This window comes from Colias philodice, chromosome 22 (assembly GCF_061535455.1).
Source record: "Colias philodice isolate Cphi_HAF_F1 chromosome 22, ilColPhil1 Martin Lab GWU primary, whole genome shotgun sequence".
NCBI classification, from domain to species: Eukaryota; Metazoa; Arthropoda; class Insecta; order Lepidoptera; family Pieridae; genus Colias; species Colias philodice.
In genome coordinates this window covers 363,439-386,260 of record NC_143107.1, presented here as the reverse complement: position 1 = coordinate 386,260, position 22,822 = coordinate 363,439, and the positions used below count along the sequence as shown (strand labels likewise).

The window sequence follows — 22,822 nt, the reverse complement described above, 5'->3', positions numbered from 1 at the left end:
CGGTGAACGCGCAAACCTGCGTCTTTAGGGGATTGAACTCGACGAGATTAAGTTCGCCCCAATCTGAGACTTTTTGGAGAGAAGACTCCACTTCAGACACAAGTTTGTTTCGACTCTCATTGAGGCTTTCCTTTGAGGTGTTTGCACGGCCGGGATGAAGAGCATCCCCCGCATAGCAATGAATGTTACTGATTTGTAACAAATCATGTTTATAATTATCATGGATAAAAATAATTTTGTTAACTTTTGCAGGATTTAGACGCGATCTCTTCGCAGTTAAGACTAGCCCAGCTACAGAAAAAACCCTTTCAATTGGCGTGCTTGTAGCTGAGATAGATAGAAGCGATCGCGCTAATCCGGCAAGCCAAGGAAAAACAACTTTTTTTTGTTCCCAGAACTTAAGAATGTTGCCCTCTACATCTCCTAAATCTGAAGGGTTAGCCGTAGCCAAATATCTCCAACACTCTTAAGTAACGTCGACATCCTCATCAATAAATCTATTGGAGTGTTTTTTGGCTAGCTTTTGGAGTAAAACATCTGGCATCGACGATATAGTAGACATTGTCTACTATATCGATGCGACGTTGCCGTGTTGTAGACAACAACGCGTGCGTGAAACATGGTTCGCGCGCAAAATTTGAACTCGGCGTCAATTTTTCTGTGACCCGGCGGCGGCGGCGGCGCGCCGGGGTCGCTCGGCGGCGGCACGCCGGCGTGGCGCGGACCTCTACTACAAGTTAAAAAGAGACTTTTTTTTAATTTCTATAGATATGGCAGTATGAGTTTTATATTATGTTGACATATTTTCTATCAAAATGATAGCTACAAATAGTACCTATTAGGAGTCCAGTCTGTTTAAAGATCGCATCTATTTTTTACGCAATCTAGAAGAGCACGAAAATATAAAAAAAGGAAACCTTAAAAAAATCTTGTTTAAATTTATGTGCATAATTACGTAAATATTAGGGAAGAAAAAGATAGATATTATAATTATTGTATTTTTATCGATACGTGGCGTCTCCACTTTGTCAAGCACTAAGCCTGTCAAACTATTTTCTTTTTCTTCCTAAAACAAAAAGGTAGAGGTTCTATGCTCGTATAATAATAATTTTAATTTATTTTTGCATATTTTGTGTTTTTAATTTAATTTAATTTATCGTTTTAAAAATAATTTAGTAGATAGGTATACCTACATACAAGTATTGTAAATTCTGGTTTAAAATAATTATTGAATATATGTATAATACAAATATCAAGCATTATAAATAATTGAGGTACATTAAATAGCCTTCGGCGTCCATAACAAAACTAGATTTCGAAATATAGCACTGATAAAAACGTATTTACTTTTACAAGCTGTATTAATTCGGATTGTTTCTTCTTGTAAATTCATATTTAGGCTACACCATTTTTGTATTTTAACGGGTTTTAATCTCCAAATTACCACAAAATCAACTGTGAAAAAAGCAAACAGAAATATACAGGCCGAATTGATAACCTTCTCCGTTATTTTTCAAGTCGGTTAAATATCAAAAAGTAACAGCCCTATAGCTATACGTCATAATTTCATGGGGGGGGGGGGGGGCTTAGTTTCCTAACTGTATGTACGTAGTATATATCTGTCAACTGTGATTATAATATGTAATAATTATTAGTAACTAGGTTTCCGCCCGCGGCTTCGCCCGCGCAATCAAAGAAAAACCCGCAGGCGCATAGTTCCCGTTCCCGTGGGATTTCCGGGATTACATCATTTTCCCGGGATAAAAAGTAGCCTATGTCCTTTCTCGGGTATCAAAATATCTCCATACCAAATTTCATGAAAATTGGTTCAGTAGTTTAGGCGTGATTGAGTAACAGACAGACAGACAGACAGAGTTACTTTCGCATTTATAATATTAGTATGGATTGACAGATTTAATCAGATGATCGAAGATTAATTTTTTTAAAACTCAAAACTCAAACTCAAACATTTATTTATTCAATTAGACTTCTTCTAGAAGCACTTTTGAACCGTCATTACATATTTTTAACATTTACCACCGATTCGGAAAGCAGTATCACAGGCAGTATCTACGGAGAAGAACCGGCAAGAAACTCCCTAGTTGCTCTTTTGAAATCAAGTCATGTGGTGATTCATTCACTGAGTTTAGTTAGTTAGTGTAGACCAAGAAGCTTATATCTAATACACTGGAGATTGCACTATGACCATTAACTTGTCACAAGAAAATATAACCTTGAATGACGTCAGTGTTGTTTTTTGTCTCTTTCTGTGGGTGACCACACTGTTTTGTATATTCAGGATTTTTCGAAGTAGAAAAAACTAAAAATCATGGTCTATAAATAATAACGACATATATTTTTAACAGTATTTTTATTATAATTACTGGTCAACTTACAAGAATTATCACCTTTATACGACATACAATTTTAATTGGTAGAGAATGATAGTTTTAAATAACGCTTGATAACTTTTGGCTACAAAGCTTGGATATTAACCGATATACATCATTAACATCCTTTGTAAATAGAGGAAAGTTGTGTTTTGCATCAGATGCTGTTTACCAAATTGTAAGTTACTCAGATCTTCTTTTTAAACGCGTTGCTTCAACGGGTCAACTTCAAGCCAAAAGTTTATGGCAGTGTTTTTTTTCTGGGTCGTAATCCTCAGTAATTTTACCCTTGATAGGCACATATATTTCTTTTTACTTCATTTTTTGGAAAGCTGAAATACGTAAAACAAAAAAATATTAGGTTAAAAAGTATAAATTTCAATGTAAAAAAGAACAAACCACAATATGTGAGTGCAATACCGATGTCGTGTGTTGTTTCATTACTAGTATAATCTAGTACATATAAAATTTTTTAAAATGGTGTTCTAAATGTTCATCATAATATTGTTTAGCAATATATTATCGTCGCTATCCGTAAAAACCCATCATCATGGTTACCTTACTTGTTAAATTTGTTTGTTGAAAACTTGTTGAAAAATGATGAAAGTATTAGGAAAAGAACTTATTTAACATGATTGCTTAGTAAAATGATGATAAATTTGACGATTTTTGCCATTAAAATGATTCTTAACAGGTAAATGCATGAATATTGAGGAATATTGTAAATAACGTAAATATACACTTGCCTGTGAAATTATAGGCCAGAATTTGGTGTCCAAAAACTTCTGCAATTTTTCACAATGCAATACATTATTATTTTTCGGAAAATATTTATTAAATACGCAACAATATTAACTTAAATATTCGAAGCGACCATGAAGCGACGCAATTTTTTTGACACATATGCCATATTGTCAAAGTGAGAGTTGCTACAATTTTATTATCGTAACTACCCATAATCAGGGAGTATCGCTTTTTAATAATTGGTTCAGATACTTATTTTATTTAGCATAAATAATAATTGTCTCATCCAACAATGCTTCTGAATGACGTTGTTGGCAATTTATCAACAAACTCATGTGCAAAAACTAACCTTTTGCACAGAATATTACAGCATACATAGTAGCCTTGGGAAAACTTCGTATTAACAGTGGCAATACCAAGTTAGGTGTGAAAGTGATAGAACACAACAATTTTCTTGTTAGTTGTTACACGTCAAATGTTCATACCGAAATCTCCAGTGTATAAGATATAAGCTTCTTGGTGTAGACATTATATGTGTTTTTATCAGACACTAGCGGTCCGCCCCGGCTTCGCCCGTGGTACATAATTTTTACGTTTTCTCTACATAAGAACCATCCTCGTACTTTAAGGAATATAATAAAAAAAGAATTATCGAAATCGGTTCAGCCGTTCTCGAGTTATGCGCTTACCAACACATTTTGCGATTCATTTTTATATATAAAGATAGATATATAGTGTCAACTGTCAAGTCTTGTAATTTCTATCAAATCAAAATCAAAACTAACAATATAAACAAAGGCATACTTAATAGAGCAATTAATATGATTATTAGGTCAGGTGTAATTGCATATTGATAACAGCTGATAGCCTGATAACACATAACCTAAGCACATAACACTATATTGTTATACATACTATAAGGTATGAGAAGTTGAGAACTAACTCTACACGGAATTTAATTTTACAGATTTTTGAATGCTGCTTTTTAAGACGTATCTTTTTTTATATGAAATTCGTATCAGTCTATGAATACGAGCTAATACGGTTTTAAATGGTTTTAGTTGGTTTTAGTTCGTACTTTGAACCTTTTGAGCACAAAATGTCCGTTGTACATGAATTCATTATTCAATATTAAGGTTAACAACTAAATGTTACAAGATCAAGAATGTTTTAAATATTTCACATTCTTCCAATCACACTTTTACTTTTGTATTACAAACAGGAGTATCATAACTGCTTAACTGGGTATTTTACCGAAATAAACCCATAAGGATATTATAATTTATAATAATCTCGCTATTAATATTCGTTAAACATTAATATGGCAATAATAAAAACTTAAAAAAAATGAGGAAAATATTGCATTATTTTGAATACAATTTTAAAGGAAAATCGTTTGTTTATTATAAACGATATATAATAAACGATATCGAAATAAGTTACATAATAAATTATTACGTACAGTAATAGAAATACATATATTTATGTCAAAAAAAATAATATGGTAAATCCCTTAAAATAAAGATCATAAAAAAATCCCTAAACATAAAAAGAACCTTCGCATAAATGTAATTTCTATTTATTTGAATGATAGGCGAAGTTCAGTGACCTTGCACATTGAGAAAATAGGTCATTGCACTGTCTACTACGCACTTTTGGGTTGACGAACTTTTATTATTTTTAATCTGTGTCGTATTGTCTAGTTTATTGTACCTAGGCAATGGGTGTACTATTTTTGATAAGATTATTAGTGAAATAACGGTTTAGAAATTAGACAACTATGTAACTACGCTTGTTTTTAAATTATCGTAGGTACATATCCTTGACGAGTAGAACCTGTTTATGCCATTGTTTATGCATGATATATTTTAAAGATTTTTTTTTTAATTTGCAATTAATTGATATTTAAATGGCTTTTAGATGAATTTTATAAGATTATACATATTATATCCTTAATATGCCTTTGTTGCGAAAACAAACTTTCATATTGCATTGAGTAACTGTACCTTGAAAGTCGATGCAACGAAAGTAAAAATAAATCAACTGCATGGAATTTTTTTTACGAAAATAAACCTTATTATTTTATCATACCAAAACATCTGCCCTACACTTTATCCTATGCCCTTACCACACAAAGCGTGCCCCTATAAAGTCGATCAACCCTTACCTTGAACGCCTTCAAGGTCTCCCAGTGAACGCCCGACCTTAGCGATCGATACACATGAACCTACTATATCGTTTGATTGCTAATGTAGACGTATAGGAAATGTTATTATTTTATTGTTCTGGTTATAAATGGGTAACAATTAAAAAAAATATAGTCCATGGGCTATGTTTCTCAAGAAAAATAAAAATGTAAGTATCAGTAATCAGAGAGACAAAAAAAACATAAGTAAGTACTTGTAGATATAATATTCATCCAGAAAACATAATTACTAATTGCATGCAAGAAGACAAAGGATATTTTTAAAATAAATATTTGTGCATGAATTTTTTTCGGTTACGTATTTTCGAATCAATAATTTGTCGATGCTATTTCCAAAGAATGCATAAAATGACATAATTACTGAAAGCATTTTATCCTATAAATAGCACATAATTGCACATTTAATTATACATATATTGATTAACTAGCTGTGCCCGCGACTTCGTCCGCGTGGAAAAGTGACTGGATAGTTTTCCCATGGTAAAAAGTACCCTATGCCCTTTCTTAGCATATTATTTTCTACCACTGCCCGCGATGTTGCACCACCACGGCGTGTCAGTACCAAACACAGATCACAGAAACGTACCAAACATATCTAAAGATGACAGTGTCGCTATAGCATTACTTATAAGGAAACAACTTTTAAATAGCATTAAAATATAAGTATATGTTCTTGAAGTAAAACTTCTTTAGGCACGTTGAGAGTAAAATTTCAAGGAGTAAGGCGACGCGATTTTGGTATCTTTTAAAATTGCCAAAGAAGTTTCACTTCTGACACGTGTGCTCGGCACACACGCTCTTTTTTTGCAAGCGAAGGAAGTGAAGAGAGATATATGAGAATCCTGCTCAGCTTAGTTATAATAAGATTTTGTGACTGAAGAAAATAGAGAAAATTATGCAGAAATATATTCCAGGACACAAAAACATAAAAAAGGACCAAAGATATTATATCCTAAAATACTTCCCTATAAACTACGTTAGTAGTAATGCTGCCAGGAGCCAAAATGTACAGAGAGTCAGGACTGGTGATGCGGGAGCAAGCGACGTACAGTTGCCCGTGTGAGAAACAGCTCGTCCTGAGGTCGACACCCCCTACCCTCAGTGTCTGCCCCTGCGACTTATTGATGGTCATCGCGAAGCAAACACTCACGGGAAACTGTACACGCTTGAACTGGAACGGGAAGTTATGAGGTATGAGGGGAATGCGTGGTATAAATACTGCTTCGCCAACTCCACAACCCGTAAGAATTTCCGCCTCAATGGTGTGTCTGTGGAGCGAGATAACTTTAAGGCGGGTCCCGTTACATAACTTCGGGGGAGATAGGTTCCGAAGAAGCATAATCGGGACACCGACCTTCAGCTTGATGGTATGCGCTGGAAGTCCGCTTGCTGACAGGGAGTTTAGAAATTCAACGGGATAGTGTGTGGCGTCATCTTGCTCGACGACAGTGTTTATAGAGGTGTAGACCACTTCATTACCCTCAATTTTAGAGAGAATGCATTCGTTTATTGCTGCAGCCTGATCATTTTTGGGCGTCAAAATGGCCCGCTCACACACCCAAGAATTCTGCTGGTGTTGTATACGACTGATGTCCCCGTACACACAGCGAATGAGTTCCTCTAAGCTGGCTACCACTCTACCGAGAGACTCAGGAAGCACCACCTGCCCATCTATCTGTTCTGGTAGAGTGCCTTCGCCAAGACTTAGAAGGACATCGGAGAATTCTTGAGCACGTGCATTGCCACCAAGCCGAGCTCTCATATTAATGGTCAAGCGCAGCGTATGAACTCGTGACCACAACGAAGATCGTTTCAAAGAAGCATTCACCTCATCAGCCCTCGATCCTCGCGTCACCACGGGAAGCGTTTGTCGGAAATCGCCACTGAACAGAACTGTGATACCACCCATCAAATTTTCGTTCCTGCGGATGTCCTGCAGGGTTCTGTCCACGGCCTCAACTGCCTTCCTATTGGCCATCGTACACTCATCCCATACGATCAGAGAGCAATCCTTGAGCACGTGTCCTTTATCACTGTTACGTGACACACCGCAAACAGGCGTTTCGGCTCTCTCTAAATCGATGGGAATTTTAAACATGGAATGTGCTGTTTTACCACCCGGAAGCAGTGTGGCAGCGATTCCCGACGACGCTACAGCAATAGCAATTTTTCCTTGCCTCCTAACTTCTGCAAGTATGCCAGTGGTAACAAATGTTTTTCCTGTTCCACCAGGAGCATCCAAGAAAAACATTTTACCCTGGTTTTGCCCAACGCTTTCAAGAACGGTGTCGTAAATTTGTTTTTGCTCTGAAGAGAACAAAGCGACATGGTCATTTCGTATGGTGGTCATTTCGCCCGGATCGTAATTTGTCTCAGTGTTATACTCTCGATTTCCACGGTCTTGATGCTCTGATGATTGGGGAGCTGGTAACCCATATTCGATCAGTGGATTGCCGCCGATAGAAATGACCACATCTTGAAGTGAACTGAGACAGGTGTTCAGCACGCGTTCATCTGTTACATCGATTTCATCTCCAGTAGCACGCCTCAAAGCTCGTAGAAAATCTTCAGACAGATGATGGCGATACTTCTCCCACAAAGTAACCGGGTTCGCTACTCCACAAAACACCAAGATGACGGCAAACAGATGTCGCATGCGGCTCGGACTGTCACTGACACTCGCCTCTGCGAGGGTGTCATCCCAGTTTTGGTCGTCGTCAAGAAGGTGACGTGCTACGCAGGCTGCGCGGTAAGTGGGATACTCCACGCCATCATATGTCCTCAGAAAGGCGAACGACGTTGGGCCTCGGACCGTGTGAAGTAATAACCGCAGAAAATAGCATTCGCCATTATTCGGATGCACGGTATAAACCCTACCCAGTGCGGTGTCTTTGAAGATTCCCGGAAATCCTTCCACAGCACTTCCTCGTTGACGTCGATTAAATACACCCCTTTGTCTGTCGTATGTGTAATACGAAGGCACCTGGTCATACGTAAGGGACCTTGCAAACTGGTCGACTTCACAGAGCCTGAAAAATGCCAAAAGAGATGTTTGGCGTGGATTTTCCAAGCGGTCAGCAACGTTGTCAGGATCAAAATATATGCGCTGGCCGTTCTCTAGATGGACATCTAAATGCATGACGGTTGGATGCCTGTCATGTATAGAGAACGCCAGTATCCGCCAAACCGCTTCAGACGTGCTGATGTAGCGACCAGATTGATACTTGGTGACCTCGTCCTTATCAGAGCTCTGTAAAGCAAACGTCGCCTGATCACTTCCTTTGTTGACGTATTTGCAGATGTATTTAATCGACTCAACGCTCGTGCACGACTCGACGTTGATGTGTGTCTGGAAGGTCCTGGACAGTACTGGTGAGTAAGGAACAATCCATCTATTATCGACCGGTTGCGCCTGGCCATGCACGCTCAGCTCAGTGGAATGCCCGCCCTCTGCTGGTGATCGGCGCCGGTATGATGGATATCCATCCTCACCAGTAATGGTTTCAATGGTAAATTTTTTCGGGAATCTCTTTGTACATCGTCCATCTTTCATGCACGGGGAACTTGGATTTAACGTGCCACAGGGGCCATGCACCATGTGACTTTTCACAATCTGATGCAGAACAGGATCGACGTCAGGGTCCGGAAGCTCAGCACTTATGACTTGATCAATCTGGTTGGGCCTGATCTTCTCTTCCAACCACAAAAGCAAGTGTGCGTGGGGCAAGCCGCGTTTTTGCCACTCCACGGAGTACATGTGGCATCGTACTGCACCAAACACTTTTGCTTTTGTGAGAAGATCCATAAGGCACTTCAACTTCAGGTGGAATACGCGAGAGATCAAGTCATGCCTGTCGTACGAAGCCTGTCCTGCAAGGAGTTCAGCTGTTATTTCAGGCCACTTTGGGTTGGTAGTGATGGTAATGAAGAGGTCCGGGCGACCAAACTTTCGCACGTAACAAAAAGCATCTTGGGTCCTCTCGTGCATGTACCGCGGACCTCCTGTGAAGGTGGAGGGGAGAATGACCATCCTTCCTACATCTTGCGCATTTACATCATTTTGCATGGCATCTCTAAGATGGACGTAATTCTCAGCTCTCAGCTTCCTTTGGTTGGACCTTATAAATACCAAACGCTCTGTTTCGATTTTGGCGTACATGTCCACCAGAAACTGACTTAAGAGCGTACGATAATAGTGGAGATAAGAAACGTTGTTTACCCTTAGCTGGATCAGGAAGCTGTAGAACTGCATGGCGGATGTTTTTTTGTTGTAATTTGGGGAGCCTGTCTGGGGGTCTACATTATAGTGGGCGAAATGGTAGCCATCCTCTCCGCGACAGAACAGGAGCGGATATTGCAGAGAATCGTACGCGCGGTGAGTCTCGCTGATTCTTTGAAGCCGGTCATCATGCGTGCGCAAAACGATGTCTCTTTTATCACACTCCTGATCGACTAAGACTACGGCTACCTCGTTCGTTGTTGGCGCATTATACCGCCCTGGATGGGCTGCGATCGGCCTTCTATCTGCACTGATTATAAACTTAAAGCGATTGCGCTCGTTTTCAGGCACCGATGCTAGGGCGGCTTTGAAGTTGCTAATGTGTGGATTAACATTATGCAACATACTCTGCAATCCTCTGACCAGACCAGAGTCCAAATTGGGGATATGTCTACTTCGCAAGCTTGCTTGTTCTTCAAAATCGCTTACGAAATAAATTTGCAAAAATTTGGGAACGTCTGTAGGTAGCAGGGAACCGATCCTATGGTAAACTTGCCCCTGGACTTTGAATGTCGGCATGAACCCTGCTTCTATGATTTGATTTGCACCAAACGATGTCATCTGGAAGGCACTGTTATAAGCACGAATGTTTTTCAAAAAATGGCTGGATTTCAGATGCTCACCATTTAGTAACACTCTTAACAGTTCTGGCGGGTCTTGCAGAGATTCCAAGCGTACCTTACCAGATGCACAACACATCCCTTTGGGCTCCCCTTTCCATTTGCGTGCTTGGCAGTAGGCACACACTTCTTCTAAGGCACCAATATCTCCATGGGCGGCGTAGTTAATCGCGACATTGTAGTGAAACCCACTCCCTTCTTTATTTAGCCACGGTTGCTCTTGGATATTGTAAACCATGGATTCATCATCAGACGTCAAAAGTTGATTTACGTCACGACGAAGGCGATCTTGATCTACCTGTGCCGCACGCTGTTCTTCCGACCAAGTTCCCCGAATCTCTTGGATTCTGTTACGTTCTTGCGATAAATGAGCTTCAACATCACCACGCATTTCGTGGTACCGATGCCGAGCAGCTGCTTGACGTTCTTCACGCTGCTCGTCTGTCTCCAACGAACGTGACAGAGCATGCTGAGAGCGATCTGCTACCAAGCGAGTTTCGCGCTCTTCTTGATTTTCGAGTGACCGAGCAAAAGAAGTACGACTCCGCTGCGAAAATAACCTCACCTCTCGCTGAGTGTATGTCTCTGACGCGCGAGACTCAGCATGGCGCTCCCGATCGCTTTCAAGCCTAGCTTCTCGCGCTTCAACACTCTCGCACGATCGAGCGGTATAAGTGCGGCTGCGCTGAGTACTCAATCTTGTCTCATATTGAGTGTACGTTTCTGACGCGCGAGACTCAGCATGGCGCTCCCGATCGCTTTCAAGTCGAGCTTCTCGCGCTTCAGCACTCTCGCACGATCGAGCAGTATAAGTGCGGCTGCGCTGTGTACTCAATCTTGTTTCTCGTTGCGTGTACGTCTCTGACGCGCGAGACTCAGCATGGCGCTCCCGATCATTTAATAGCCGCATCTCGTATGCTCCTACACTTTCAAGCGAACGTGACAATGCATTTTGAGTGCGCATAGTATCTAATCGCGACTGGCGCGATGTACTACTTTCTCCATGTCGATTTTCAGCATTGCGTTCTCGCTGAACAGTCAACCTTGCCTCACGCTCAACGGCGGTTTCAACAGATCGAGCCAATCTCTTCCTTCGGGAATCATTTGAGGATCGAGATAGGTTAGACCGTTTTCTGGGCATTTTGATTGTTTTTACTAAGCAAACAAAGATAACAGAAAAATAAATTACACACGAATTAGGCAAAGTATACCTAAATATGAATAAAGTAAAAGACTTAAGACTAAAAAAAACCAAAAAGATCCTAAAATGAAAACAAATATTGCAAAAAAATAATTGCACAAAATAAACTAAAGACAAATAATTTGATGAGATGATGATAAAATAGTGAAGAAAAAAAATAACAGAAAAATAGACTAAAGAAATAAATATAAAAGAAAAATAAATTACTAAAAAAAACCGAATATACCAAAAAAAATCCTAAAATGAAAACAAATAAACCAAAACAATAAATAAATTACACCTAAATAAGAATAATGAATAAACTCAAAACTGGAATTAATTACTAAAGACAAATAACTTTATGAGATGATGATGAGATAGAGATAAGAGAAGTAATGTTATATTCAACTGAGCAATGAGCATTCAACTAACAGATAACGTAGGTTTTACTCGCGTTTCCGTAAGTAGAAGTGGCTCCATCGGTCTTTATAATATCACCTTTTGCAAACGAAACGATAGCGCGTTTCGATAATTCTAATTCGATACTAACGCTATCTAGTTAGGTAAAAGGAAACATTTTTATATGGTGATAAAATATTATTATGATTTATAATAGAATATAGCTGTGGGTGTGTAAAAATAAATCAAGCTAGCAACATGAAAATATATTAATTACCATGCAATAATCATACAGATAATAAATACTTAACAAAAGTCAATGTTTATTTCGTACTTAACGACATGTAATTGATGAAGAAATGATAACTATCATTTAAAAAACTTACCTTTTCTATGATACAATAATATAAGACGGCATATTTTTTAAATTATCTTGCTCAAATCTGCTCAAGATTATGAGGGTTTTATTGGAACTTGCAATCGTCAAAACTAAGTGTTACATTAAAATTTTTATGCAAAAAATGCATACAAATAACTAACAACAAACTAATTACGTGGCCTAATACATATACTGTATTTTTGTAAGAGTTAAATAAATAAAAAATATTTAAATTATCATTTTCCAATATGTGTTAATGTGTATATTTATTTGATTTTAATGAAATCTCATAGATGGCGCTGTTACAAAATTAACATTATACAACTTACATTCTTTAAACTATGTTTCTCTTCCCAAGTTACTTAAATGGCATAATTTTTATAGTGTCAATCTAGATATTGTCAAACAACATTTATATATGCGTCATTTGATTATTAATTTCCAATAGTTAACGTGTGTTTGATTTTTATAACAATTCATAGATGGCGCTGTTTCAAATTTGTCTTTATACTACTAAGATTCATTAAACTGTTTCTCTGCCAAAATTACGTAAATGACGTAGTTTTTATAGTGTAAAGCTAGATAATAGCGTGGCTTACTCAAAAACAACATTTAAACATGAGTCTTTAGATTGTACGCTGTCGTAATACACGTAATACGTAAGAAAAATAAAGGTTCACAGCTCCTCCCGCGTAGGTGATAGCTTGATAATATGTAGCCTATAGCCTCACCCGACCTGTTAGTAATATTCATGCAAAATTTGAAGTCAATCTATGCAGTACTTTTCGAGATTAGCCTGGACAACCATACAGACAAACAGACAAACAGACAAACAGACAAAAATTCTAAAAACTATGTTTTTGGCTTCTATATCGATTATAGATCACGGCCCAAGTATTCTTTTAAAAAAATATTCAATGTACAGTTTTGACTTTCCTACGATTTTATTATATGTATAGATTAATAAATCATTATTATTGCAATTAATATAATCTGTGGTTTTGTCAATAACAACGGTAAATCCACGTTTATTTGCGATAAAGTAGTTTAGGGAAACGAAGTATTTTGAACATGTTTGTACATTCCGAGGCCCGAGCTTTGATAGGCATTCCATGAAATTGTTTTGTTTTGACTGCCTTCTTGGTACATTGGTTAAAACGTGGATAAAGTAGTACAGCAATGGAGTTTGATTTTAATTGGCTATTAAAACTATTTGCTTATATAGAAGTAGGTATGTTAATTTACCTTTTTGTCCTGAAAAAGTAGTAAAAGGAGCAGTATTGATTTAAATGAATTTTTTTGAGATTAATATTTTAAGAATGGTTAGATATAAAATATTTATTTTTAAGGGATGTTTATAAGGGTTTGAAATTTAAGGTCAATCGATATATAAAGTATAAACGATGTGCTCTATGTAAAGCTGGCAGATAGATATCTACTATAAAATTAATTAAAAAAAATACATAGTTAGGTACATTTTAATATAACTTTGTTACTATCACAGATAATATAATACCACAGTATAATAGGTACTATGTAAATATGTGTGTTATATTGGCCATGAAATTACGTATAGTAATATAATAATTATTTACTACAGATTGTTTATCACGTGAAGTCTATAATATGATATCATATGATATTCATAACGTTGAACTTGCGTTATCTTTTGTTTATTAAGATTTTCGTGAAATACGCGTTTTACTAACGTGATTATGATAATATGGGTTACCTACTACTTTATTACGCTTAATTTTAGCTAGTCACTTCGTCTAGATAAACAAAGACACAAAATATATTATGAATGAATTCTTAAAAATTATCATTAACATGATATAGGTATGATAGATTACAATTTTGGCCTACTTATAGAAAGCAAGTTCTAAGTACCTTAACAAACATTAAAAATTACCCTTTTGAATTATAATGTAAATATTATTACCTGTGTAGAGTTAATGTTGTATGTTGGTTTCAAATAAGTATATCAGGTACATAAAAGTGTAGTTTTTTTTAAGAAATGCGTCCATTTATTAACATGTTAATTATTATCGCTAATTTTAAATTACACATTATAAAATTATAAGTACATATCGATTTATCAGTACCATGATAGATGTGAGTGTATTTCATGAAAACCACTAAAACAGTAGTTTCTTTAAATATTACCACGGTGAATATACCTAGACTACGAACTAGAGACCGCAGCTCTAAGTTCTAACCTCAAACTCAAACATTTATTTATTTAAATAGGAATCTAGAAGCACTTTTGAATTGTCATAACTCATAACATTGATAGATGTTATGACAATTAAAAAGTACAATTTAGTTCAATAGAATTTATAATTTACCAATCAAAGTATCTGGTTAAAAGTATATTTGATTATCCACTATCCAGATAGGTACCTATACATCGCCCATATGCACAGAATCACAGATCCATCCCATATCCATCCACTTTTTGAAAAGCTAACCTAGTTATGTACTTTTATATCAAACATAGATAGTTATAAGAGAAAAGGAAAATGTTACCAAAGAAAGCCTTAAAAATAGGTCATATTATCTTAATTAGGTACACTATCAATTAAAATACTCTACCTATTTTAATTTTTATCCCTATTCAATTTTGAAAAGGAAAATTTAATTAAAAAATAACTAAAATATTGTTGGTCCCCATTATCGTTTCCTTAATCCGTTATCTAACTTTAAACACCTTGTTTTAACATTTACCTTATATTTTATCACAATACTGCGTACGGCGTACGTTACGCATGAACTTATCCTCGTGTTACTACTATAATTAATTACTACTATTAAAAAGTGACAGTAATTTAATAAGATCAGGCTCTAATGCTCTAAAGTCTAAAACATCTTGGAACCACAAAGCAAGGAGTCTACAGTAATCAGGATTAATAATTTTAAGTACCTACATAAATAAATACCTAGTTAAATAATAAATAACATATCCATAAAGTTTCAAGTATTGTTGAAATTCACAAAAGCTTTTGAGAATTTTATTCAAAAGTAACCTACTAGTAACAAGTAGGTATTCAAATCATTCGGAGAAAATAAACATTGGCTTTTCCTTAACACGAATTCAGTATTTATATAATGATCAGTAGAATAAACAAATGCATCTTTTATTGGAAATCTGAATACGATTATGAATACGTAAAAACTTCGCAAGACATTGAATTAAAAAAAAGTGCCAAGGTTGTATAATTCCTAACATCGCAACAAATTCAGTATCCGTCAAATAACCCAATTAGGAAATACAAGATCCGACAACAGTTTTCCTATCAACGATAAACCCGCGCGGGAATTCCATTTGGCGCGCGCACGCTTGGATAAAACGCACTCACACCAACACAAAATGTTGATAACCTTAGCACAAATGGTCGACGCTCTTTCCCCTCTGTCGCCGCACTTCCATACCTTAGAGGGCGGCGGGGCAGATCAATAGCTCACTGGAAAGGCCACAGAACACGTTCGAACTTGTAAAGTATTGCAGAAATTTCATTGAAAGAAATGCCCGACGCACACATGCGTACTCTATCACTGAAATCTGTCTACGAACACCACTACATCGAAATTTACGAGCGAATTTCGTGGAATCACACACAACACTGACCCGGCGCTACACACACATGCTCATTTTCGTACGCATGCGTGGTTATATGTATAAATATAGGTGCTTACGTATACTTTTCGTCATTCGCTCGAAGCTACCGTAGTGAATTCACGTCTGATTATTCTGTGAACTTGTGAAATAGTTGCGACATATTTTACGAGCGCCATCAAGCTAGATAACAAGGATTAGCGAGGATTTCAGTGCTCTGTGAAAAGTGTTAGTGAAAATTACCCGTTACGAGTCTGAGTTGGCAAAAATTTGTGAAAATTTGAGGAGTATTAATTTAAAAAGCATCAAAATGTACAACGATTCAGTGGTTCCCGTAAAGACGGAGTCTTTCAGTGGAGTTGCAGCCAAAAGGTAAATATTAATTATCAAACTTCTTTAACCGATATATTTTTATTTTTATTAGATGGAGGAAATAGTCCCAATATTACATAATATTAACAATTAAATATTACACAACTTCTGTCCAATTACAGTGCAATAATTAAAAACTATTATGTCATCTATGTTTAGTAAACATAATACGGCTAATGTAGATTTTTTTTTATTTTGTTAATTATTAATTTTATACGATAAGACAAATTAGAAAACATTAAATTCCGAAACGGTATTCAAGTGAGTCAAAGTTTGAAATAATAAAACTATTTAAAACGTTCATTTTCTCATAATTTTACTTGATAAAAACCCGACATAAAAGCATTTGTCCAAACAATTTCACAATGGATACGAAATCCTCGGTAGTATAGTGGTAAGTATCCCCGCCTGTCACGCGGGAGACCGGGGTTCGATTCCCCGCCGGGGAGATAAGTTTTGTTTATGTTTTACTTATAATTTTTTTCCTTTTTCAGTCCTATCGGGCAATGTATCAAGTCTGCGCTCAGGCGTGCTTGTGTGGAGAAGAGACTCACTATTGGTCTCATGCCGGCGCTACAGTTTCTATCAAAGAACAGCAATGGAGCCCTTTTCTGCATCCAAGCTGAAGCAAGGCCGGGTGACAGCGCTACACATATGCAAGAAGTTCTATTACAGGCTTTTTGCATGGAGAACGACATTTATACTATTAAGGTAAGCATCAAAACTTATTAATTTCATTAAAAAACTTCGAAGTGCCACCGTGATGTAATGTAAAAACTAGATTATTATTTTAGCGTCATCTGGTGGTAGTTATTAGAAATAAAGTATTATAAATAACGCCATCTAGATTCAGTGTTAGATTTTTCTAAGATTCGTAGTGAAACTCCTCGTATCAGCAAAATAGTAAAAAATGTGGTTTATTAACATTTAATTTTCTTTTATCTACAGGTCGATTCAGAAGAGAAGTTGAAAAACTTACTGGGCTGCAGCAAGACATCATTAGATTTCACCTGCGTTTTGATCCACTACCCCTTTTTGGATCCCTACACTGATTGCCCAGAAATTGATCTTTCTGTACTATCAGAATCTGAGAAAGATCTAATTGACCACTGCGAAACTAACTGGGGCTACACCCAGGTCCCAGTCATCAAACTACCAGAGAAGTGAAAACTTTGCTGTTAGAAAATTTTTGGAAAAAAAAAATATTGACCGACATGGTCCCAGTATCGTTTTGGCGTACAAGCCATTTATTGTTACGTTTGTCCTTAAGGACTTGTTAATATAGCGTAGCATATTGTACATTGTTTGAGGAGTCAGGAAGCCAATTTGGCTGTATTTACATTGTATTTAGAAAATGATGGTGTAAAGGAGGTTTTGTAATTATTGTTAATCAGATAAGATGAAGATATTTTATACCTTTGTAAATTTGTTTATATTGTAGAATTACAATAAAATATTAGTGAACAATGTGTGGTTTTATTTCAAACTAAGATGATAAATACATATGAATTCATATTTCAACTTTCCTATAAACATGGTAAATAGTAAAGAAATATAAAAGACAAGGGATGTATTAATATTTACATTGATATAAATAGTAAAATTGCAATAATGAAAATATATTGAAATAAGTAGATTTATGGAAATGTCAAATATCAAGTAAATGAATTACGAAAGAATATTAGAGATTATAAGGTAGTTAACACAAAAATAAATACTCCTTAGCCTAGTAGGAACAACTATAAACCCTTATACGTCATGTGTTACATTTGCCCAATACTTGATAATAAAATCGGCACCACGTTCCCCAATCATCATACACGGTGCATTCGTATTACCCAAAGTCACTACAGGCATTATTGAACCATCTATTACTCTGAGCCTATCTATTCCATAAACCCTTAATTCTGGATCAACAACCGCTGTGTCATCATCTTCTGGACCCATTTTACAAGTTCCCACGGGATGATATGTACTAGACGTATAATGTTTCATTACACATAGGAGATAGTCATCCGTCCCCCATTCGAAATCTTCACAATACGGCAGCGGCGTACGAACAAAATACGCTCCTTTACTTCTAAATGCGTATGTATCTTCTAATGATAACGCAAATCTAGTGCCACGTAGCAACGGAAGGAAATCCGTTTCATCGTCAAAGTAATTAGCATACAACAGTGGATGACCGTATGGGTCATTAGGATTAAGGAGAAGTCTGCCTCGACTTTTTGGGGCTATATTCATCACACGCAAAACGATACCATCGTAAAACGATGCCGGAAGTATGGCCACTTCATTGTACGCGGCAGGATCTTTAATGAATTCCCGCCAAGAACTCGTGTGATCAGCTTGATACTGAACATCAGGAGCGGCTAAGCCGTGTTTACTTTTGAGAAAAGCGATCGAGTTCGTTGGACCGTTCCCTGATAAAGGTCGTTCATGTGGGGACATGTCGAAGAAGTTTTTAACGTAGTAAAATAATTCGTCCGCATTTACAGTCGTGGCTGTTCCATTAGTCAGAGCGACTAGAAGACCATTGTATGTGACGTGGTCGTGTAAATTTTCACCAACAGGCAGGTCTATTATCACAGGAATATTGAGCGATTCTAAATGTTCTCTTGGCCCAATTCCAGACCACATTAGCAATTGTGGGGAATTGATAGATCCAGCGCTTAGTATGACTTCTTTTTTCGCGTATGCGGTGTATTTTTTATTGTTTCTTTCATAAATAACACCGACAGCTTCACCGTTCTCTATTAAGACTTTCTTTACTTCTGAATTAACTTTAACCACGAGGTTTTCTCTCGTGTATCTAACTGATTGAATGAATGCTGTGTTTGCGGACCATCTTACTCCATTTCTGGCGAAAGCTTGCGCTTGGTTCGTTCCTTCCTGATGTGCCCCGTTATAGTCTGTTAATGGTAAACCTCTTTCGATGTGTGATTTGGTAATCATTCTAGCTACATTATCAATATACGTGAACCTTTGTATTGGTTGCTCTCCGTGAATCTCGTGGTATCTTCTATCTAGTTCTTCTATTTCTAAATTGTCTTCGTGTTTTTTGAAGAATGGTAATACCTGTAAGAATGTACTTTACTTTTTAATACTAGAAAATAATAAAATGGGTTACATAATTCAGAAATTAAGGAGTTAAAGGTTTAAAGCATTAGGATAGTTTGTACTAGCCTAAGGAACTAGGGTATTTGCTTTAAAGTTAATTATTTAAAAATATTATAATTGATTTTTATAAGAGAGGTACGTCCGTACGTGTACGTCATGTTATTACATACATTATTGTTAGCATAAATGCGCAGGCGCAGTTAATTACAAATTCATCAAAAACCACTACCCCATCAGTCTTCAAGTAGAATTAAAATATTAAGCAGAAATTAAACTTACTTCTTCATAACTCCAACCTCTGTTACCTAGCGCTGCCCAACGATCGTAATCCAGACGATTTCCTCTTATATACGACATTGAATTAATGGACCCGGAACCGCCCATCATTTTACCTCTGAAATTATTACAAAAAAATAAAACAGAAAATAATCAAAAGAATAAGTGGCAAAAAGCCAACATCACGCGGTGTTCCCAGGCGGTCACCCATCCAAGTACTGACCGCGCCCGACGTTGCTTAACTTCGGTGATCGGACGAGAACCGGTGTATTCAACGTGGTATGGACGTTGGCGATGTAAATGTTGAAATTTAGAATCAGTTGATAACTAGTTCAATTTTAAAACTATGTATTTTTTTTTGCCAATTAATCTCGTGGTCCAGTTATTAAGAAAGTTATGTGTAGCACATTCCAGCTTTTTACTTTTTTTACTGATATTTTTCACAATTGAATTCAAATTATAGCCATCTTTCTAGACGGCTAGAACAGACTTTCGTTCCAAACCTTATTTTATTATTTAAAACATACTTTTTTAACATAAATTGTCATCACTTATTTCTTTATTTTTAACCTACCTCGGCCACGAACACCTCCCGCCATACGCCAAGCAACTCTTTCCATTCGGCTCCGTACTATACCCCCAGTCGACATTCGAACCTATCAGAGAGTTATGCAGCCCTGGTATCAGGGTTATGTCTGGTTGTTCTGGTCCAGCTTCTAGAAGTAAAACCTGGAAAATATGAAATATATAAATGTAATAGTAATTGCGTATCTTTACTATTTAATATTTAAATTTAACTCAAACTCGAACATTTATTTAATATTCTTCTAGTAGCACTTTTGAAATGTCTTAAATTATTTTTAATATTTACCACTGATTCGGAAAGCTGTATCTATGGAGAAAAACTATAACATATTGGATACGTATTTAAAATAAAAAAAGTAAAAAGCCAACATCACGCGGTGTTCCCAGGCGGTCACCCATCCAAGTACTGACCGCGCCCGACGTTGCTTAACTTCGGTGATCGGACGAGAACCGGTGTATTCAACGTGGTATGGACGTTGGCGATGGATGACGTGAAATTTAGGATCAATTGATTACAGTTTGAAACTTTTCTACGTTCGCGTTATCATCAAAGTTTTTGTTTTGTATCTTCGAATTCATCCATCATTTTTGAAGTAAGCATGGTAGTAGTACCTTTTTGATTGTACTTATAATACATCACTCATAAAATACCTTCAAACGTGCTTCAAACATATTTTTCTAAAGTCTTTGTTATTCTCGTTCAATTAATTAATTCAAAAATCATTTACCGCGAATTTAAAACAAATTTGTACCTGACACACTTTAAAGTAGTTTAAACCAATTTTCCTGTCCATCTATATGATTAACACTAAATATGATTCTTTATTACACAATATCTGTGTACTTAATATCTTAATTACTTTATGCACGTTATTACCTATTTATTATTTCAATTGTTTGTTGCCGTGCTAACTTAATTATCAAAATATTAAAATTAATATGTACTTATAAATAATATATTGTTCCATGTTCAAGGTAATTTTGTCTATTGATATTCATTTCAGTTCATTATTTTCATACCACAGATAATATAATACGTGATAAATACTTTATTAATTACCTAAGTACCTACTACTTATATTCACATAAAAAATAATGTATTTTTGGATTAAAAGTCTTCCAAATACAAAGATGACGATAAAGTCGATTTACGAACGTGCTAGCTACCAAATACATATATTGTATAAACTCAAAACTCAAAATTCAAACATTTATTTATTCAAATAGACTTCTTTTAGAAGCACTTCGAATCGTCATTACATATTTTTAACATTTACCACCGATTTATATATTAATAATCTGTAGTCATAAATATCAATAGTATTGGCGGGATAGTCCATTAATTATTATCCGTATATCTTTTATCACATTACGCTCACGCGCATTGCAATACCTAAAAGCTTTTAGACATCTGATAATAAAGGATTAATTTGTAGACTTTACTTAAACAAATATTGAAAGGGCATAGATAAGAGTTTTAGGTATTGATAAGGGTTGCTGAATCGAGTGATTTTTACCATAAGAATATTGTACATATTCATAAATACAAATCAAATCTACAAAACAAACTTCTATCAAAACTCTTATAATAGATCTTATATAGGTAATTTGTGAATAATAATTGAATCGTAAACTATGTAAATAGGTATCACTGTTGTAATGAAATAATATTTAGCGAATCGGATTGAAAACATATTGAAAATGAAATCATGCTCAGTCTTAACTGCTCATAAAAAATGCTGTAAGTTTTACAAACAAAAGTAGGTACCCGCCACTTTGAGAAACACTGTTATCAGATTACAACGTCATAAACAAATAAATAAAAACACTAACCTTCCAATCCGGGAATTCACTGAGTCTTGTAGCTACCACACATCCCGCCGAGCCCCCTCCCACCACTATAAAATCGTAATGCTCTTCATCTTCAGTATGATCATGAACACCAATATCTTCCTGTATACGTCGATCTAAAGAATCTCCATACAATTGCACCAGCACATTTAAAAAAGCATATCCCAAATAGGAACATGCAGTCAGATGACTATTGGCAGGACATACCTCCGTGAGATTTAGGGGTTGCCAAATCATGGCTGAAATTATAAATGAAAATAGACAATTTGTTCACATTAATAACTAGAAGATGATTAGAATTACCTTTTTTGAAATTTGAACTATTAAATAATTAAATTATGTTTTTATACAGTGGTGGTTAAATAATGAATACTATTAGAATATAAATCACAATGCCTAAACACAGAATAGTTAATAGTACAGGTAGCCTAAGTAGAGACCATATTATTATAGGTCTGATCCTTACGTTTGTAGTGGTGGTAATGAAGACAGACTAATATGCATCTAAATTTATCCGATAATTAATACATAATTAGTGTAGTTTTATATAACTCGTCTTTTGTTCGTATTTTAGTTACAAGTTACAACCTTTTGTGTATGGTATGAAGGAGTCATATTGTACGTGATCTCTATACAACTTAATTAATGCTCTAAGATTTGCAAGGCCTGCATTTTTATAAAAAAGGATATTTCATGTTAGTATTTTCTAGTGTTTTGTTTTACGCGACTATTACAATAATTAAAGATTTAAATGGATTTTAAACGCGATTTCTTCATTATATTTTTATCCCGACGAAATGGTTGG

The 22,822-nt window shown here is 35.9% G+C and overlaps 4 protein-coding genes and 3 non-coding genes across 8 annotated transcripts in view; 2 read left to right on the top strand and 5 right to left on the bottom strand.

Moving 5' to 3' along the window:
- The window catches only part of LOC149478223 (electron transfer flavoprotein beta subunit lysine methyltransferase-like), a 46,559-nt gene extending 30,640 nt beyond the window's left edge, over window positions 1-15,919 (bottom strand). The window contains exon 1 of one of the 2 annotated variants that reach the window (XM_089709564.1): window positions 15,579-15,919. The gene's annotated coding sequence lies outside the window, so the exon portion shown is untranslated. The remainder of the gene's footprint in view (window positions 1-15,578) is intronic. The other variant, XM_089709563.1, reaches the window with a different exon arrangement.
- LOC149478224 (uncharacterized) lies at window positions 6,293-11,380 on the bottom strand. The gene has a single exon (XM_089709170.1). It carries the CDS (start codon window positions 11,378-11,380, stop codon window positions 6,293-6,295), a length of 5,088 nt encoding a protein of 1,695 aa, XP_089565296.1.
- Window positions 15,920-16,049: 130 nt separating the features above from the next.
- On the top strand, window positions 16,050-17,584 carry Gadd45 (Growth arrest and DNA damage-inducible 45). The gene is made up of 3 exons (XM_089709577.1): window positions 16,050-16,185; window positions 16,680-16,896; window positions 17,134-17,584. Exons 1-3 carry the CDS (start codon window positions 16,124-16,126, stop codon window positions 17,350-17,352), a joined length of 498 nt encoding a protein of 165 aa, XP_089565703.1. The 5' UTR covers window positions 16,050-16,123; the 3' UTR covers window positions 17,353-17,584.
- TRNAD-GUC (transfer RNA aspartic acid (anticodon GUC)) lies at window positions 16,563-16,634 on the top strand. Its single transcript has one exon. It is a non-coding gene; the product is annotated as a tRNA-Asp (tRNA).
- A 43-nt stretch (window positions 17,585-17,627) lies between the features above and the next one.
- Window positions 17,628-22,671, bottom strand: LOC149478218 (glucose dehydrogenase [FAD, quinone]-like). Its single transcript, XM_089709507.1, has 4 exons — window positions 22,000-22,671; window positions 20,156-20,310; window positions 19,585-19,699; window positions 17,628-19,263 (listed from the first exon to the last, which is right to left on the bottom strand). The coding sequence occupies exons 1-4, from the start codon at window positions 22,252-22,254 to the stop codon at window positions 17,935-17,937; spliced, it is 1,854 nt and encodes a 617-aa protein (XP_089565633.1). The 5' UTR covers window positions 22,255-22,671; the 3' UTR covers window positions 17,628-17,934.
- Window positions 19,756-19,874, bottom strand: LOC149478220 (5S ribosomal RNA). The gene has a single exon (XR_016317459.1). It is a non-coding gene; the product is annotated as a 5S ribosomal RNA (ribosomal RNA).
- LOC149478219 (5S ribosomal RNA) lies at window positions 20,529-20,647 on the bottom strand. The gene has a single exon (XR_016317467.1). It is a non-coding gene; the product is annotated as a 5S ribosomal RNA (ribosomal RNA).
- Window positions 22,672-22,822: the final 151 nt, after the last annotated feature.